At 36.3% G+C, this 21,518-nt stretch overlaps 1 protein-coding gene across 7 annotated transcripts in view; it reads right to left on the reverse strand.

Annotated features, from left to right (window-relative positions):
• EPB41L5 (erythrocyte membrane protein band 4.1 like 5) overlaps positions 1-21,518 on the reverse strand; it is a 189,666-nt gene that overhangs the window by 81,609 nt on the left and 86,539 nt on the right. For 6 of the 7 annotated variants that reach the window (XR_004176469.1, XM_031651176.1, XM_031651177.1 and 3 more), the window contains exons 13-16: positions 20,560-20,666; positions 18,990-19,017; positions 10,621-10,663; positions 10,095-10,210 (exon numbers count right to left, since the gene is read on the reverse strand). Coding sequence is in view for 6 of the 7 variants with exons in the window: in XM_031651176.1 (XP_031507036.1) it covers positions 10,095-10,210; positions 10,621-10,663; positions 18,990-19,017; positions 20,560-20,666 (294 nt within the window). In the remaining variant the exon portion in view is untranslated. Of the gene's footprint in view, positions 1-4,038; positions 6,869-10,094; positions 10,211-10,620; positions 10,664-18,989; positions 19,018-20,559; positions 20,667-21,518 lie in introns of those variants that run through there. The other variant, XM_031651180.1, reaches the window with a different exon arrangement.

The raw sequence follows: 21,518 nt of genomic DNA on the forward strand, positions 1-21,518 counted from the left end.
TTGTTTCTTCTTAGGTTTTGTTTTGACAATGTTTTGTCAAAACTAAGAAACAAAACCTAAGAAATTAACACTGGTACAAGTTATGGAATGTATGTGGAATGTTAACAATACGGGGCCGGGTGCGGTGGCTCACATCTGTAATTCCAGCACTTTGGGAGGCCAAGGTGGGCGGATCACTCGAACAATCAGGAGTTCGAGACCAGCCTGGCCAACATGGTGAAACACCGTTTCTACTAAAAATACAAAAATTAGCTGGGCGTGGTGGCGCACTCCAGTAGTCCCAGCTACTCAGGAGGCTGAGGCTGAAGAATTGCTGAAACCCAGGAGGCAGAGGCAGGAGTAAGCAGAGATTGCGTCATTGCACTCCAGCCTCGGCAACAGAGCGAGACTCCGCCTCAAAAAAAAAAAAAAAAAAAAAAAATTAGGGGAAGGTAGGGCAGGAGGGGTGTGGGAATTTCTGCCTATATTAGATGCCTAAGTAGAGATGTCAAATAGGCAGTTGGATATATAAGTCTGGAAATTTAAAAGTCCAGGTTGATGATATAAACTCAGAAATTGCCAGTGTGCATGGATAGCATTTAAAACCGTAATGCTGGATGATATTACAAAGGGAATGAATTGTTATAGAAAAGTTCCTTAAACAGAGGTTGGGGCTGGAGAGATAAGTAGGAATTAGCAAAGGGTATTAAAAATCATGGCTTGTTAGAAGACGATGGCTTGTTAAAGGGAGGTTAGAAGACAATAAAAAACAGTGGCATCTCTAAGCTAGGTGATGACAATTTCATGAAGAAGTGAGCGACTGTTACGAATGCTATTTAAGCTGACTATAAGATGGACTGTGGGATTAGAAATATGGAGGTCATTTGTGACCTAATAAAGCTATTTTGGTGGAGTAGCAGCATAACACTATTAGCCCAAGGCAGAGCCTTTATATGGATTAAAACAATGCTCCTCTTAAAAGACACTTCCATCTCTTGTAAAATTGTCAAATACACTAATCTTTTTGCAACAAGACACTTGGTGCCATCTGCTGGAAAATCACTGCCATAAGTTATGTGAACATCATTCTCTTAAATGTGGCACTCCTGTATAGTGTGCAACCTGCACAATCATACCCAGTGCTTTGTGTCAGGGACAATGTTTGATTAGAATGGGTTCAAGGGATTCCGAGAAAGAAGAGATAGCAAGTATAGACAATTCTTACAACGCAAAGAGTTTTGCTACCAGTGAAACAAAAAAATGGAGGAATAGCCAAAAGAGGTAGATTGAAGGGACAGTTCTTTTTTAAATGATGTGAGCTACCTTAGGAAGTTTTTGTTCTGATGAGATTATTCCAGCAGAAAGGGAAAACTGATGCAGTAGAACAAAAGGGAGGACTGCTCAAATGAAGGTCCTGAGTAACTTGGGGTGAGGAACTAAGTGACTCGTGAGGACCTGGGCCTTAAATAGAATATGGATGGCTCACCTAGCTAACAGCAGAGAAAGCAAGGAACATATTCCCAAATGCAAGTAAGTTCATTGATAAAATGGTGGGAGTATAGAGAAGACCTCTTCTAATTGCTTATGTTTTCAATAAAGTAGGAAGCAAGGTCATCAGCTGAGAACAAAGAGTAGGAAGAGAGGAAGTGGTTTGAAAGAGGAGAAAGTCAGCCCAGCATTGTAGGAGAACAAATAGATTAAGGAAATATAATATGATATCAGGGAGCATTGAAGGCTCACTTGAGTTTAGTGGTCAAAATTGAAAGACCATTCAACAATTTGTGTGTATTTCGCATTCACCATTTATATGTAGAGTGTACAGAGCTGGATTTTACCACATGCATACAACAGGGAGAAGGCCAAGAAATTCAAGAGTATATGGAAAGGTAAAATTACAAGTGGCTGTGTATAAAGAAGACCCAATGAGGTACTCTGGTAGGTGTTCAACAAATGAGATGAATCAAAAAAAAGAGATATCAATACAAGACTCCTGAACTCTCTCACTGCAACAAATGCCCCAGACCTCCTTACCAAATGTGGATGACTCACACTGATACTCAATGCCTTTACTACTCAAATATTTTAATGTTATTACTCCAACATGATTGTGAAATTTCAAAGTGATAACTTGGATATTCCAGAGAACCCAAATCTTCCCAGGTTTTTCTAATTATCCAAGAGTTTTGCTGATGACGTCCCCAGAAAGATTTAATGCAAGTTATTAAACACAGGTCTTATCTCCAAACTTCTACAGAGTTTATAATTAAATAATTCCTGAAGCTATTGGCGGGGCTACAAATATAGTTTTGTAATAAGAAATTCTTCTCTATTAATGGGTATGAATTCCAATTTATCTGAATACTCCTCTAACTAGTTTCACAAGGTAAATCAAGCCAGCAATCATCCTCCTATTATCATAGCCTCTTATTTTTCATTCTTTTAACTCTACTCCTAATAATTCAAAATGTTTTGCATTTATTATTATCAATAATTAGTCATGTTTGTAGATGTGAGCTTCATTACGGAATCTGCAATTTCTTACAAATCTTAAACACTGGATCTCAATTCTTTATTATGAGTAGTTAAAAACAAAACAAATGAAACTTCCTTCAACAACAAAAAATTAGCTACAGCTGTTGAACCTGTTTTTATGAGGAGGTACATTATTACACCATTAAGGAAGTCTTTAGTCACAATCCTTGGAAAACATTGTTCTCTGAGTCAGGTATCTCTTTTCCATGCCAATATAAACACAATGCTGGCCAGCTGTCAGGAACAAAATGTAAAACGTTCACTCAAGCACCACCATCTCTACTGAGGCCACAGCTTGTAACACAAAAGCTTAGGTAATTATCTAATAATAAAAAAAATGTGAGAACAATTCCTTCAGGAAGAACAGGAACAATTGTTTTTCTACTTCAGTATAAAAATATCAATAAAAAAGCCAAAGTTATTTTCCTTTCACCAATTTTTTTTAAATTTTCTCTTCTTGTCACTCATTCTTTAACAAAGATACTATGTATGTCCCTTCTCACCAGCCCAAGGTGCTCAAAGCAACTAAAGTGTATTACTACATTAGCAATTGTCCAGAATTGATGAAAGAAATTAAGCTCCTTGACATATTTTACACTGAAAGTGACATGCTTCATGTCCTAATTTCTACATCGCCAAGGCTAATGTTAATGGAACAAGATTCCATCTCACAATGTTTTCATGTGACTAAAGTAAACATTTTTATGAACAGAGGATGAGAAATTTTTATGTTCTGCAAAAGGGAGGGGGGTAGAGGAAGACTACCATATCTAAATTCACATGATTCATAATATCTAGAAAGGAGCTGACAAATCACATTTTATACATGGGGGCAGGAGAAGAGGCAGGCATGAAGAAGGAAGGAAAGAAAGCTGTTTCCCCACCACAGAAGTATCTCCAAATCCTAGCCCTTATGTAAAAGCATCTCACATGCAAGCATTCACAACAATCCTGGAAAGCAAGAATATAACTGATGATGTGGTATAATACATATTAAAATTCAGGAAGGAAGTATGTGGTGGGAAAGAGATAAAATGTTATTGAAACAAGATGATTTTGTTTTAGCAAAACAAATAATGGTCCTAATACCAACCATAAAAAATAGTAACTGTATTATTTTCAAACCAATATTCAAAGACTAACACTAAAATAACAGCCTCTCAAAGCAATGAACTATGGTTTAGAAATGAAGAATGTGCCCTGACCAAAGACAGTACCATGGCTCAAACAACTATAGCTCCCACCATTGGGGCATGATGCACTAATAGGGGACAACCATCGTCGAACTTGTTCAGTTTACATTGGTGAATAAAAAGATCCAACTTGGTGATGTACCTTTTGAACAGTGAACAACAACAAAAACAAATTAAAAAAAAAAAAGACCCAACCAAGTGTTACAAATAACATTTTTTTGTCCAACACTTTAAATAAACTCCCCTCCAAAAAAAAGATGATTTGAATTATACTGGTATTACAATATTAGTGTTTGTATACTAGGTGCTTTTCAAAATAGACATATTACACACATAGCAGCACAAATAAAATTTATTTTTCTCTGCAAACTCATTTAAAAGTATATTATCTATGATTATCCTATCAAGGTCAGAAACATTAGGTCTTACCCCAAGATAGGTAAATGCCTTTGAAATTCAACAAAAAGAGACAATGATCTTATGAGCTCATTTATGTTCATGCATGAAAGTGTGAAGGTCACTAGCTTTGCTGTGGTTCTACAAGTTTCCTTGACTGTAAAAACAGTCAAAATAAAACCAACCTAATTCAGGATGTTAAAATTAATTATGTTAAATAAAATTACCCAAAGCACTATAAATTAAATGACATAATACTTAAGTTCTGTGCTGCTGACACCCTTTGATCAAAAGGACGGTGACCCAGTAAGGCGCTTCTGGAGGGTATGACTTCTCTAATTCCGAATTTATCATCACTGACCCTTTAGGCATAATAAAATGCAGAGTGTAAATAGGTTGGTGACAATTTATTTAATTTAGATTGAGCTACTTATAAATACCTGATAGCTCTGGAAACAACATATATATCCATCTTGCAAATATCAGTAGAAAGAACAAGTATGTGCCATATTTGATAAGAAATTCTGAAGCATATGGCAACTTTTATAAAATAGTAAGTTTAATTTTACTACCATCCAGCCTTAGCCCTTTACTTTCCTCACCCCTATCGCTGCCTCCATCCCTAACACCCATCCAATCCAGTTTCTCTCATCAGGAATTCACAAATGAATTCTTTACAACAAGGTTTTCAACAAAAGAAAAACCATGATGTGAATCTTCCCTTAAATGTAACAGTACTGATTAATTCAAATTCTATAGAAATGGCTACTTTCAATATGAACTGAAGCTCTTACTCTTCTATTACAATCTGCTAAGATATATATGGGGCATTATATCAGCATCTGTCCTGCAGATTAAGAATAATTTTAAAGTGAGTGAAGTCAAACCTTACAGCTTTCTAAAAGACCAGGAAAGCTTGTTATTCATTGTGCCTCTTTGGCTTCTACTATAGAAACAGTACTTTTTTTAATGATATACATACCATGAAATCTTTTCTTGAACCCAGAGCTTCTGTACTTAAAATGTTACGATCCAAATTCCTCTCTTTTAAGAAAAAAAATCAGCAATGACAATACTTAGCAATTATCATCTGAGCTAGTAAAGTCTAAAACAATTATAAGGGCCATACATTAGTGGCCATTTTTAAGCTCACTAAACGAAGATGGGCTTATAAAGATGGGAGCCGGGCTATTTAAGATACAGATCTATTTGTATTTAGAGGATGCGCTAAATACTTTGAGTGGCCATCCCCTTATACATAATTATACTGAACTCAGATTGAAACCTGCCTACAAATTTTGTTCTTTAAGTATTAGTAAGTTCTGCTTATTTAGGTCTTCTATGGACAAACTGCAACCGACCACTCAGTATTAAACCAATAGTCCAGTATTAAGCCCTCTGAAACCTTAATCTTTGTCTGGCAGGAAGGATTTGAGACATAAAACCAACCTCTATGTGAGCAGGATGCATTAAATGAGTTAAGCTGCTTATAATGAAGCTTCATTATCTTGAAGCATTATAAACTCGTCGAAATACAAAACATCTATAAATTTCTATATACATAGTTTAAGTTTGAAAATTTCTCTAAAATCTAAAAGAAAACTAAAAAAAGACAGAAGAAATGCTTCCCTTACATGTTTTCCTATCTGAAATGGACTTTTTCCAGCTAATATGCCTCTATTAATTAAACTAAGGAGCTTGAAATTCTAAAGTTCAAAAAGGATCAAAAATAGTAATACAATCTAAAAATCATATGGTTTTGGCTTCAGAATTTTATTTTAAAGGTTGTACAGTATCAGATTATGAGACTGTTGCAAACCTGGGTAATCTGTCAGGTGTATGAGATGAAAGAGAAAAGCCAGTAAAATGAAAAGACAAAGTAAATACGTTTTCCATTTTATATAACCATTCCGTAGTAATGTAACCATTCAGTTAACCACTGAATGGTTAACCAGTTAACTATTCAAAAGTAACCACTCAGATTTCTCTATACATGAGCCACATTATTAATGTGATCTCTAAACTTTTTGGTAAGTTAAAATATTTGTGTTTATTAAAAAGTAAAAGTGTTTGTAATTTAAAATTACATTAATTCAAATCTTAGGCACTTAAATTAAGGCATGTGTCACTTTAGACATATTAAAATAGTGTATAAGAACAAGTTTTTAATAAATATCTCAAAAGGCTGATATATCATGCCTGGACATGCTTCCAGTGTGTTCTTAGTGTGTCTGATTCTTTTAACCTCCATCTCTTTGGATGGCATGTGGTGGGGGAATAATGGGCACCTTGTTCACAAACACAAACTTTCTCCTTAGATACAGTCTGGGGGGTGTGTTCACATACTAAAATCATGAAAACCTTTCCAAAATCACAATGGTATACATATTCTTTTCAATACAAAAAATTAATCATTATCATTGACGGCATATGGCTTCTTAGATTCCTTGCCCCTTTCATGGAAGAATTCAATTACAAACAGCACTAAACAACTAGTGACTCCACTATAAATTCTCCCATAAACACCAGATAATGTATACCATCAACTTGCATGACAAAGAGTCCCAATGCCTAACAGGCTCAACACTCATATCTCAGTCATGGCTGCCTGGCCAGGAAAATGAACATCATGACGGATTCCTGCATTCTTCACATTGTGCTCATGAACAAAGTCAATGTAGTTTCTATGTGCGGTCTGGGGTGGGGGCAAGGCCCTTGTGTTCCACTGGTTTCCACCACGTTGACAGCAGTCACTGGCAGCAGAGAGCCTGGATGGTTGGGGAGTGGGAGGGGAGCACAGTTAGTCAATAGGAATAGGAGAAAATGGATGTGTAAGAGATAATAAAGGTGAAAGGTAATGTCACTAGCATGCACTGCTGCTATGAGTAGTTAACAACATCTACTCCATGCAATGGTAACATTCAAGAATAACAAAGTGGGGGAAATCCACAAAGTTACATGTAATGAAAAATACCAATATGGAAATACATGTAAGTAATCTGACTCAGTTAAGTGAATTAAAGAATAAATTTCTCAGAAAGCAAGACACTCTGTATCTGTCCCTGATGTTGTTACTAACACTAAAAGCAGAAATGTTGTTAGGGGTTTTAATCAGAAGAAAAAAATATTCATAATCTACTTACTTCAAATATTTGAAAAAAGAATTCTACATAAGGACAAAAGTATGTATGGAAAAGGAAAACTGTGAAAATTTTTCCTTAAATTATGAGATTTCACAGAACTGAAACCCAGGGAACAAAATTCAGACAAGAGCACTAAAAATAAAAAATCTACCTTCAGAGGCCATGTAATTTTACATCAATGTTCCCAATTAACAATAGAGAATCATCGCTCCTTATATAATTAAAGTTCACAAGATCTCAAAATGAAATTCAACAGGTACAGATAATGTGATGAGATGATACACCCTTCTCCAAGAAGTAGTTTAGTAAGCATATTAAGCACGTTTTATCACAGTGCTATAGAAAAGGCCTATAGAATTCTAAGACTGAAACATGCATACATGCAGTTCTTGGTTAGAAGTGATCAGAGTCCTCCAGTAGAAAGAAAGCAAATCAAAGTCTGGTGACATGGCAGAAAGGGTAGCACATATTTAAAATAACTACAAAGGAAAATACCACCCCAAATATAAAATATGTGCAAAAATACATTTTTAATAAGTGTTATCTTTCTAACTCAACCAAAACATTAATCTTCACCTTTATCCCTTAGGGAAACTGTAAAGAAATTAATTTTTCAAAACAAACTTGGAAGGCTTTTTTATAACAAAATCATCTTTCTTTTAACTGAAATACAATTTGTTCACCAGACCTAGCTCACAAAAATCACAACCCTCAAGTTATGGTCTCTAAAAATTTAGAAAACTAAATTAGGTTTATGTTCTCCCCTATCAATGCCAGATTTTCTAAACACTGTTTTGTTTCTGTTGTTGCTTACAAATGATTTGTGGGTTTACAATACATGAATTGTTTCTCAAAATGTGAAATTTTAAATACCTGATTATTCTAAGCTACTGATATGCCAAATCATTCACTCTAATAATGGTGTCATTTAAAAGATACCAGCAAAAAAAATGCTGAAGACTCGAACAGGGAGTAGGTTTAGATTAAACTGGTTGAAAGTTATCTGCCAGAAATAGAATGGTCCATTATTCTGCCCAATTGTTCAAACATAGGAAGCACTTCCAAATTTTAACCACTTATCACTTTCTAAAGGAGGACTGCTTTATATTTTTTTTGAAAGCATTAATGAGAATCAAAGCATGCAGAAAAAAGAATGAAATGCAGAGCACATTTGAAATTAAGGCGGAAGAGTCCATTATCTCCAAAACATGCCAGCTCTATATTCAGTTCCATGCCCTTGTTGACATGAGGCTTATTTTGTTATAAAGAGCACCACTTTACTCTATGTCAGCAAAGGAGGTCTCAGCACAACCACATAAAGAAAGGAAAACACACAGCTCCAAATTTTTCATTTTCCTTAAAATTTAATAAATTCAATGCTCTTTCTAAAGGATGCGTCAAATAAACCAAGTAGTACCTAACAAATAAAATCAGATTTAAATATGTACCTACTAATATGGAAAAACTCAGATTCAGTGTTGTAATATAGTATGCCAACTAATTAGACCCTCATTCCATATGAATGTAAAAGGCAAACATATAAAAGACACTTCTTTTACAGCTGAAGTCTCAGTACTACTTTTCCTTGCAAACAGAACTTGGTGGTAACATCAATGAGATAAAACATAACTGCTTACAGGAGCTGTGTTTTCCATAAGAAATTGAAGACACTTTCTAAAAATGACTTTAAAAAATAAATTTGACATTTATAAGCCTCGCTCTTTACGCTTTTAGGTGTGTACCCAGATGCACACAAATATACACAAAGTATCACCACCACACACCCATATAGAAAGAAAATAAAAAGGAGAAAATGGGGCCGGGGGAGAAGAGAACTCAATCTTATAAACTAATCGCAAGTTATTTGGAACTGAAGTAAAAATATGTCCAAATATCAAGAGCAAGGCACCTTGCAGTTAGTTAAGCCAAAATAACAGTGAAAAATAATTACATAGCAAAGACTGAAAATAATCACCAACCACTGTTGACCCACCACCATGAAGGAAGAACTGGCTGCACAGAAAGCTGACCAAAACCTTGAGATCACCACAGAAATGCATTAGATTTCAGGTACTACACAAACTAAGAGCAAAAGAAAAAGAGAAAAATCCTATGAATTATCAAAATTCATTTCACAAACAGAAAAATAACTTGAACAGGTAATACACTCAACATGACCACTGAATCAAATAATCCCCAAGAAGCCCCCACCAAGCCACATATATTTATTTGGGAAAGGATAAACTCAAGTGATTAACTCCAATAAGACACAAAGTATCCATACTTGTATATTTACTATTAATCTAAAAAAAACCCTGGAAGTCTAAATAATTAAAGTATACTTTTCCTGTCACCAGATTCTCTCTCAGTCTCCTTAGGGTATCTCATGCTTTATCAGATTTTAATCATGTTTCGCTTCTGACTTTACCCTCTGTCTTTAATGAAGAAAACACATTCGAAGCAGCATCATGTTGTCTGGAATAACATGTAGTGGATATACTTTCCTTACGGACCTGGGAAAATATTCTACTGTCTTTTTCAACAGAGAGTCATCCACCACTACCACATCAAGCTAATAAGAGCAGATTTATTTTAAATGTATTAATGTTTTGTTTCAAATAAATAATAAGGACAGCTGTCTGATGGTCTTCACTTAGACAACTGTACTCCCTTTATCACCAACATCCTTATTTTCCCCATCTCAATATGATTATTTAATAACATGCTTTCCAGCTCACAAATATGAATAATTTGCTTTCAATCATATTTAAAGTACTTTAAGATTACGGCTTGGAATTCTGAATACAATTAAGTAGGCAATATTTTATTTTAGTTTAAGGAATTAACAAACCATTTCCTGTCATGCTGGTCTGTTCCAGGATTCTGTGGCAGATTCTCTATCTCCACTGGCACAGGAGCAGAGGAAATGGAAGGACTCACAAGCAGAGCAGATCTCATCCCCCAAGCCTTTGGACAAAAATTATAAAAATTATCTATTTTGCCTAGGTAACAGATCTCTTCATCAACAAACACTAAAATGGAGTACTATTTACAAAGCCAACAAATAAAATGTAAACAAATGCTTGAATTTTATATACCACCTCAGAGATAGTTAATGAATGAAATATTAGTAACCAGTTAAATTATATTCTTGGATTCACAGTGACAGAAAATGTTATACAGCAGCTGTTTCATTTACAAAATCTCAGAGAAAAAATAACAGGAAGTTATTACTGAACCACTTAAGGGAAAAGGAAAAGAAAATGCACATAATTTGTGCAAGGTTACATACACCACTATGAAAATCCAATCAATAGTACTACTGTTACCATAATTAACCGGTGATCTGGTGTTTTAGAAACTTAATGTTGTCTTACCTGTTGGGAGCCATTACTTTGGGTCAAAACATTATTGTGAACACTGTAATGGGGGAAAAAAATCTATTAAAAATTCTATATGAAATCTCAGGACTTCACTTTGTAAGATGACACATACACTAACAAAATATTTATTTTAAAGATATTAACATTTTGTTTCAAATAAAGAATAAAACTACTGCTGGTGCCTAAAACTAAGAATGTCAGATACCCGAAAACACTTGTTCTTATAGGCAAATACTTGCTTTTCTATAGTCGCTCATTTGATGTTTCCATATACCTGTATTTTAATCATGCTTTAGAGGTATGCTTCACAACTAATGTTTATTCATTGGATGACAGCTGTCAAGGATGACCTAACAAAGACAGCAACACAAGACCCACATAAACTTAACTGTCACTTCTTTTGTATACTCCTACCCTCAAGATTTTCCAGTGTCGGCAACAACTCAGCATTTTATAATTCAAAAGGCCTTAGTATAAAAGGTTTAGAAAGTTTGAAAATTCTGTGTGTACACCTTCCTCTCCAAATGACTTATAAACACGTTTTAAAATTTTCAGTTTAGGCCAGGCACGGTGGCTCACGCCTGTAATCCCAGCACTTTGGGAGGCCAAGGTGGGCGGATTATGAGGTCAGGAGATCAGGACCATCCTGGCTAACACGGTAAAACCCCATCTCTACTAAAAATACAAAAAAATTAGCCTGGCGTGGTGCAGGCACCTGTAGTCCCAGCTACTTGGGAGGCTGAGGCAGGAGAATGATGTGAACCCGGGAGGCGGAGCTTGCAGTAAGCCGAGATTGCACCACTGCACTCCAGCCTGGGCAACAGAGCCAGACTCCATCTCAAACAAACAAACAAACAAACAAACAAAAAAAAACAAACTCAGTTTAGTTTGTACCCATCCCCACCCTGCTATCCCCACAAGAAGCACTTGAAAAAACCCTCAACCTATAATACAGAAAAAAAAATACAAACTACAGAACAGCAGAAAAAAAAATTCAATAAAATAAAAACTCAAAGATGAACTATAACTCACAACGAAATGAGAAAAAAGGTTTCCTAATGTCAGACATTCGAAAACAAGGATATATGGTATCCTTGAAGAAATTCAACTAACATAAAAAACAATTCAAAGATTAAAAAAATTCCTTGAAAGTGAGAAAAAACTTTACAGATTTAATGACAGCACTCTGTTTCAGGAAAAAGAGACAGAAAATGAAATACAATCAATCCCTTATTGTTCAGCCACTAATCTTCAAGGATAAGGAAGGAATACTTCGGGTACCCCGAGCAGATTTAAAAGCAAATCCCTACCAATTATCAGGTTGGCAAAGACCTCCCGTAGCAATAATCAAGAATATTATTTTATAACCAGCCAACATGTCATTCTACTAAGGAAACAGGCAAAGCTCTCAAATACAACCTCTGAACAGAGTATCCAGAAGCCTTTCTAACAAGGTGAGAGCAAAAACCGCTACCTGATAATGAAAGCCAACCAGTTAAGAACCGAAGAATGAAGAGAGGCCCTGCTAAAAAGCTGGGGAATGAAGAGTGAACACATTTTATATTCCATTTTTTTAAGAACTACAGATCAATTACAAGTTGAGTCACCATAACCTGCATTATCACTGTCTGGGTTCAAAGCCAAGCTGTGTCATTAGGTCTACTCTGTACACCTTGGGTTACTCACTTGCATGGGACTGTTAGAACGACTAAATGAGTTAATACTAGCGAAATACAAATAATAGCGATTACAACAACAAAAAAATACCTTTAAAAGAAATACTATTGGTGAGGCATGGTGGCTTATGCCTGTAATCCCAGCACTCTCAGGGGCCGAGGCAGGAGGATGCCTGAGCCCAGGGATTTGAGACCAGCCTGGGCAACAGAGCCAGACCTCTAGCTCTACAAAAAATTTAAAAATAGCTACGTGTTGGGGTGTGTGCCTGAAGCAGTCTCATACACTTTGGAGGCTAAGGCAGGAGGATTGCTTGATCCCAGGAGGCTGAGGCTACAGTGAGTCATGATCATGCCACTGCACTGCGGCCTGGGTGGACTCTGTCTCAAAAACAAAACAAAACAAACAAACAAACACACACAAAAAACCACCACCACCCCTCCCTCAAAAATAAATAAATAAATAAATAAATAAAACAATTTAGTGTAGATTCACTGCCATGGCAATGTTAAAGATTATACCCATCAGGTACAATTTCTTTTTACTAACCATGTTGCTCTTCCTAGAATACTCATGATCCTAAGCCTTAATGAAATCTCACCCAGCCTGCTTAGTACAGAAGTTAGACTTACTAGTCCATGGTCCCTTGGTTATTCTCGGAAGCTTTGCCTTTAACTAGAAATAACTACAGTAGGTGATCAATAAGAATAACATGAGAACAAAATACTTATTAGTGATGTTAATTGAATCATAGCTTCCTGTTTTAAATTGTCTGAAATACAGAAAGCATTATTTTCTGATAATTATATACATTCTTTCACTTCCATGAGTATTAAGGGATTACTGAATTATTTCTCATTACTAATCTAGTTCAAACTTCCCTTTTTAAAGGACTAGATAAAATAACTGACCCTTTTGCTTTTACATAGTATACCTTCCACTCATTTGATTTCCTCTACCATTTTTTCTTTTCCTCTTTCCTGTCTTCAAGACTGCATATTAAGCCTGTATAAGACGTACCAGTAATTGAAATGTCAACTATCCTTTAAACATCACCTCTTAAAATACTATATAGTATTCATGACTCACAAGAGTAGTTAGGAGCCAAAATAGTACAAGAAAAATGACTGACATTAGCCAATTAAAAAATCTGTTATTCAAATGGGCATTTTACAAAACTGCAGAATATAAGGTTGAGAAGCTTTTCAGGTCTAGTTGTGCCTTTTCAAACAGTACTGTTTTCCACGGTTCAATGGAGCAAAACTGTTCATACAAACAGAACTGGAAGCGCAAGAGTGAAAGGGCATACAACATGCCAGTCTGAGCTCAGGTTTTCTCAAGCACTGCGATGGGTGGTGCTCAATACTCTTCAGGAGAGTTGGGTCCTCCTCTACATCTCATTTCTAAAAGTCTAGTCTAAAAAAAAAATCATTCCTTAAATATGCCATTTCTGCTATGTTTTCCAGAGCCAAAAGCATCACTAATGAAGAGACACTAACATTTAGTCATTAAAGTTAAATTAATCATAATTCCAAAACAGTCACTATATATATTCATTTTTTTTTTAACCGGAAATGTGTTTCAGAACATCTTAAAGAAAATCCTCCTATTTTTGCAAATAAAAGCCTTAATTTTTCAACTATGTATAATTGCTGAATACTTTGTTCACATTTCTGCTAACTTTAGCAGGTACTCACTTTTTACTTTAAGCTCTAATATTCCATATCCCAGCCTCCTTTTCAGGAAAGCAAGCCATAATCCATTAAATAAACAAAATAGTTTCAAAGATAAAGAAAAATCTCAAATATTACTCCATTTTTCTTTTTCTTTTTTTTTATTTGAGATGGAGTCTTGCTCTGTCACTCAGGCTAGAGAGCAGTGGCGCAAACTCGGCTCAGTGCAACCTCCGACTCCAGGGTTAAAGCAATTCTCCTATCTCAGCCTCCAGAGTAGCTGGGATTACAGGCATGCGCCACCACACCCAGCTAATTTTTGTACTTTTAGTAGAGATGGGGTTTTGCCATGTTGGCCTGGCTGGTCTCGAACTCCTGACCTCAGGTGATCTGCCTGCCTTGGCCTCCCAAAGTCTTAGGATTACAGGCATGAGCCACCCCTCCCAGCCATTATTCCACTTTTCTGAAAAGCATAGCTTATAAACAAATCCAAGAAAAATAAAAGTATACAGCACAGAAAAGGCACAAAATGTTGTTTTTTAACCAATAAAAATTTCACGGAGAGAATCGCACAGAAATTTCACTTCCTCCCTGTTCTATTTATTTATTTATTTATTTTCAACAGCCTATTGACAGCTAAAGAAACTTGAGGGGAGTCCTTGTTCAAAAAGCAGAGTGCTACTATAGTCAATCACTAATCACGGACTGGCTTTAACAGCTTTCAAAGTGAAAAAAAAATGGACATTTCAAGGTGAGGCTGATGATACTCAACATCCAAAAATAACCAACTTCTTTCAAAAAAGGTCTAGTGAGACACCTGCCATATAAGAGTACAGACAAATTCAAAAATAAACTAGATTTGTGGGTATGGTCTGAATCTTACCTTTAACCGGCATTCTAGGAGACTCTAATACATACCAATTGTTAAGCATTATATGAGACTATAGACTCATTGTAATAAATAATATTAAAATTAATGGAGCCGGCCGGGTGTGGCGGCTCACATGTGTAATCCTAGCCCTTTGGGAGGCCGAGGCAGGTGGATCACTTGAGGTAGGGAGTTTGAAACCAGCCTGGCCAACATGGTGAAACCCTGTCTCTACTAAAAATCCAAAAAATTAGGTGGGCATGGTGGTGCGTGCCTGTAATCCCAGCAACTTGGGAGGCTGAGGCAGGAGAATCACTTGAACCCGGGAGGCAGAGGTTGCAATGAGCCAAGATCACGTCACTGCAATCCAACCTGGGCGACAGAGCAAGACTCCGTCTCAAAAAAAATTAATTAATTAATTAAAATAATGGAGCCATCAGAAGCAAGACCTTCAGAATGGTAACTTGAAAACAAAAGCAGATACTCTCCCCAGTGAAACAAACATTTAAGTGGTTCAAAAAACAAACAAACAAAAAATTTTTCTTTTTTTTTTTTTTGAGACAGGGTCTCACTTTGTTACCCAGGCTGGAGTGCAGTGGCACGACCTCAACTCACTGCAGTCTCCGCCACCCTGGCTCCAGCAATCCCCCTGCCTCATCCTTTAAGTAGCTGAGGACTACATGTGCACGCCACCACATGTGGCTAATTTTTTTTGTATTTTTTGTAGAGAAAGGGTTTGGCCATTTTGCCCAGGCTGGTCTCAAACTCCTAGCCTCAAGTGATCCGCCCACCTCTGCCTCCCAAAGTGCTAGCATTACAGGCATAAGCCACTGTGCTCAGCCAAGAAAAAGAATTCCTTTTTGCTTTTGAGATGGGGTCTCACTCCATTGCACAGGTTGGAGTACAGTGATGTGCGATCATGGCTCATTGCAGCCTCGACTTCCTGTATTCAGGTGATTCTCCCACCTCCCAAGTACCTGGGACCCCAGGCAGATGCCATCACACCCAGCTAAATTTTGTGGTTTTTGTAGAAATGGGGTTTCACCACGTTGCCCAGGCTGGTCTGGAACTCCTGGGCTTAAGCAATCCTCCCGTTCTGGCCACCCAAAGTGCTGGGATTAGAGGCATAAACCACCATGCCTGGCCCCCTAGTTTTGTTTTTGTTTTTTGCTTTTTTGTTTTTGTTTTTGAGACGGAGTCTTGCTCTATCGCCTAGGCTGGAGCACAATAGCGCGATCTCGGCTCACTGCAACCTCAGCCTCCCAGGTTCAAGTGATTCTCCTGCCTCGGCTTCCCAAATAGCTGGGACTATAGGCGCCTGCCACTATGCCCAGCTAATTTTTGTATTTTTAATAGAGACAGGGTTTCACCATGTTGGCCAGGATGGTCTTGATCTCTTGACCTCGTGATCTGCCCACCTTGGCCTCCCAAAGTGCTGGGATTACAGGCGTGAGCCACTGCACCCAGCTTCCTCGCCCCGCCAGTTTTTAAAAAATCATTAAAAGGCACACACCAAGTGGAGAATCATTTATTCAGGAAAATCTACTAAATCTCATTAAGGCCTAAGTCTGTGACATTTGATCCACAATTTGCTTTTCTGCCCCTTTTTTCCAACCTTGGTGTGGTGGTAGCTCTACTTCTGGTGGGTGCAGCAAAGAAGATGGGGCTAATACTCCTCTAGTTCTCTATAGTTTAAATCATCTATTTTAAATATGTTCAAGAACTAAGGAAACCACATCTAAAGAAATAAAGTATGACAACTGTGTCTCACAAATTGAGAGTATCATTACATAGACATTATAAAAAAGAACCAGAGAGAAATTCTGGAATTGAAAAATACAGTAGCAGAAATAAATTAACAAAGGGGGTGCTCCATAGCAGATTTGAGTAGGTAAAAGAATCAGTAAGCTTGAAGACAGGTCAAGTGAGATTACATCGTCTGAAAAAAAAGTATAAAGAGAAGTGAACAGACTTGGAGACCTGTAGGAAACCATCAAGTGTAATAACTTAGATGTTAATGAAAATTCCAGAAGGAGAAGAGAAAGAGAGGATAAAGAATATCTAGAGAAATAATGGGTGAAAACTTCCAGACTGATGAAAAGGTTATATCATGGAAAAGCAACTATATGAAAACTGGACTGGCAATATTTACATCAAATAAAATCAACTTTAAAACAAAAGTTACTAGACATAAAAAGGAACATTTTATCACAATAAAAACAACAGTCCATCAGTATACTATAACAATTATCAACACATACATACCTACCCCAAATTCACAACATACATGAAACAAAAGCAGAAACAAACTGAAGGGAGAAATAGACAATAGTTGTAGACTACAATACTCCACTCTCAAAAACGGATTAAAACTAGGCAAAAGATGAACAATGAAACAGAAGATCTGAACACAATAAACTAACACACATTTATAAAACACTCTACTCAGAAACAGCAAAATATATACTCTTCTTAAGTACACATAAACTATTTTCCTGGGTGACTCATATGGAGGGGTCATAAAACAAGTCTCATTAAGTTGAAAGGGACTGAAATCATACAAAGTATGTCCTCTACTCATTATGGAATAAATTTAGAAAAAAATAAAATTTTGACGTTCACAAATACATGGAAATTTAGCAACACACTCCTAAGTAATCAAACAAGTCAAAGAAGAAATCACAAGTTAGAAAATAATTTGAGACAACCAAAAAACAAGAACACAACATAGCAAAACTTATTGAATTAAAGCAGTGCTTGAAAGGAAATTTACTATCTTTAAATGTTAAAAAATAAATATCTCAGATAACCTAATCTTCCACCTTAAGATACTAGAAAAACAGCAAAGTAAACCTAAAGCAAGCAGAAGGAAAAAATAATATAGAGCAAAAATTAATGAAACAGAAAAACAGAAAAATCAATGAAACCAAAAGCTGGTTCTATTTGATAAGGTCAACAAAATTGACAAACCTTTTGCTACACTAGTTAAGAAAAAAAAAAAACTCAAAATACTAAAAATCAGAAAGGAATGAGGAGATATTACTATCTTTTAGAAATATAAAGGAAAAGGGAATACAAACTGTATGCCAACAAACTAGATACCACAGATAAAACAGATAAACTCTAGAAAGACAATAACTCCCAAACTGAATCAAGAAGAAAAAGAGAATCAGGGAGGGCCCTGTGCTGTGGCTCATGCCTGTAATCCCAGCAAGATGTGAGGCGGAGGCAGGAGGATTGCTTGAGCCCAGGAGTTTGAGACTAGTCTGGGCAACACAGGGAGGCCCCATCTCTACAAAAAATTTAAAAATTAGCCAGGCATGATGGCAAGTGCCTAGAAGGATTGCTTGAGCCTAGGAGGGTGAGGCTGCAGTGAGCCAAGCCATGCTCAAGCTGCTGGACTGTAACCAGGGTGAAAGAGCTAGGCCCTGCACCACCACCACCCCAAAAGAAAGAGAAGAAAAGAAAATCTGAATAGATCTCTCACAAGAATTTTTAAGCTTCACATAAAGAGAAAGATGGCTTTAACGGTGAATTCTACCATACATTTAAATAATTAATATCAATTATTTACAAATTCTTCCCAAGAAATAGAGAGGAGGGAACACACACAAACTTATTTTGTAAAGCCAGTATTACCCACCCCACATAAAAAACCAGATAATGACATTGTAAGGAAACTACAGGCCAATATCTCTGATGAATAGACACACAAATCCAAAAACATACTAGGCTAATGAAATCTAGCAACATACAACATAAAGAAGGACTATACACCACAACCAAGTGGGATTTATCCCAGGAATAAAATTGCTTATTTGCAAATCAATTTTGTTCTTTGCACTCCTTATGTACAAGGATCATAATTTATCTTTAGATCCTCAGCCACTTGCCAATAACAAATGTATGTTATTCTCTTCATGAATGGCTCATCTGCCCCGACCCCATTCTTTACTTCCTTAAACTGCTCTAATTTTTCATCATGTCAATTTTATCTGGCATTACATGTTTATTTATTCCCTGATATATCCATGGTGCGTTAGGGACAAACTGACATTTTGATAGGTCTTAAATATTTGCTTAATGATAGCAACTACATAAATTCCAAACATTCTATATCAATTTCTAAGTTGCAAAACATTACTTACCTAAGTTCTTCAGGTTTTGTAGCACATGCTAACAGAAGAAAAAAGATAACACCTCATTAGTTTCATCTTACATGATAAACTGCTGCACTATTCAAAGCAAAACTTGAATTGCTTTATAAGCCATGTTTCACAACCACACATTTCTTTCTTTGAGAAAGGGTCTTCATGTTTTGTAGAGACGGGGTGGGTCTCGCTACTGTTGCCCAGGCTGGTCTCGAACTCCTGAGAGTTGAGCTTGTGGGCTCAAGCGATTCTCTCACGCTGGCCTCCCAAAGCGCTGGGATTAATGGTGTGAGCCACCACATTTGGCCCCAACCATAAATCTAAAAATCTTCAATTCACCAAAGTGTCTTGGGGTTCACACCATAAAGTCAACAATGGCAATTATTTTCATTTTTCAAATAAAGCAACAGAATGCATATATATCTCCACCTTTTAAACAGAACCGATCTGTAAGCCTCCAGAGTGAGCTGACAGATTATGAATTATCATCAGTGGAAACCAAGAGGAAACTTAGGGTTTTAAAATCATCACAATTCATTTATAGCTGTATATTTAATTTATAGCCACACCAAAACTTATGAGTATAAATCATTTTTATAAAAAAGTCAATACTGCCAAACATCAGATCATTACAGTTGTTTTTGGACAACTCGTGATGACTCTGACAGTGGAAATACTTAAAATTAAATTTGCATTTTAATGCAAATTCAGTTTAAAACCAAACACAAGGTTTAATTTATTTGTCAAGGTAAACAATGCTTTTTCTTATATAATCGATCTTAATCAGCAAGTAACAATTATGAATTAGGAAATGTCTATGTGTAACAATGATGAATATATTTTAAAATAGTATTTAATAGAATCCTTAATATTATAATATGAAATAAATTTTACTTAAAAAAATTCATCACAAGACAATGTTTTGGCCAAGCATGCCTGTAATCCTTTTAGGATTGGGGAGGCCAAGGTGGGCAGATCACTTGAGGTCAGGAGTTCAAGACCAGCCTGGCCAACATGGCAAAACTCCGTCTCTACTAAAAATACAAGAATGAGCCAGGAGTGGTGCCACATGCCTGTAACCCCAGCTACTCAGGAGGCTGATGCATGAGAATCACTTGAATCTGGGAGGTGGAGGTTGCAGTGACCTGAGATCACACCACTGCACTCCAACCTAAGCAACAGAGTGAGACTATCTCAAAATAAATAAATAAATAAAAATAATATTTTAAAAAATTCCTAAGGGGATTAAGGGATGTTTTAGAATGAGATCTATAAGTCAAAAAGGGAGAGAATATGTTGCTCTACAGAAACACAGTTTTGTATACAAAAACTGAACATAACCTTGACTATCATTTGAATTGGGCTTAACATAAAGTTTAATCTCTGCTAACAATACAGGCAATTTTTCTCTATGTATCCCATGAAATTGATTCTGCCAGGAAAGTACTTTAGTTGACTGGAACAGACCTGAAGAGGAGATTGACGTAACTTCCTCTTATGGAAACAACACCAGCACATAATTAATTGTCAAGGAAAAATAATCCTTTGAAAGAGGGTGGCACTTCACCTTTCATTTGTAGAGTTCGTCTAGAATATCGTTTGCTGGGCCTTCTTTCAAAGGATGTTGATCTTCTTGCTTTATTAGTTTTTGTGGTCTGATACTCTGTTTTCCCACTAAATGAGGCATAACAGAAGGGACATTTTAGGTCTACAGTAATAAAGCACACACAAATAAGACAGTCTATATTCAGGTTCTCCTTAAAAGAATCATCCTAAACTTCATCCCACAGGAACAACTACTAATAGTCTTGATCTCTCTCTTTACCATATCATTCTTTCACTCTTTAGGCTTTTGTGAACTATGCAACAGATTATGTTGGTTTTATTTTTCTTGTATGTATGCATATCACCTAAGTACACATTAAATAAATTTGGAATATCTGTCCTTTTACGGAAACTCCCTCTCTTTCCCATCTACATTCCTCAGTGCAAAGTGTGTAATTAAAAGAATATTTTCAGTTACTTTTTCTAATTGTGATACACACTTTTCAGTGTAATTTTCCAGAAATGTTTTTTAAGACTAATGTCTTACTCTCCTTGACTTCCATTTAAATTCTGTTCAGAAAATGCCTCCTTATTTTAACATAAGTACAACAGAATACTACTTCTATTAACTCCACACAATCAACCTGCCACATTATTGGAACAATCCACTCCTTCTGTAACTGATTTCCATGGCATGCAGAACACTCACAACCAATACTCCACTCTCCAGTAAACCAAAACATTTCTAACTCACGACAACAAACAAGGAGTCATGAGAATAATGAACTTCAGGCTTATAAAGGACCACAAATGTTATCCAGACTAATATCTCATTCAGTGCAAGAAACCCTTTTCTATATGGTATCCAGTGTTGGGTGGAGAGTCCATAAAACTCTTGTTAAATAGATAAATTGGGAGTGGGTTAATATATAAAATAAACATCCAGAGGGATATAAAAGCCATTATACAATTACTGTTTTC

This window comes from Papio anubis, chromosome 10 (assembly GCF_008728515.1).
Source record: "Papio anubis isolate 15944 chromosome 10, Panubis1.0, whole genome shotgun sequence".
Lineage (NCBI taxonomy): Eukaryota > Metazoa > Chordata > Mammalia > Primates > Cercopithecidae > Papio > Papio anubis.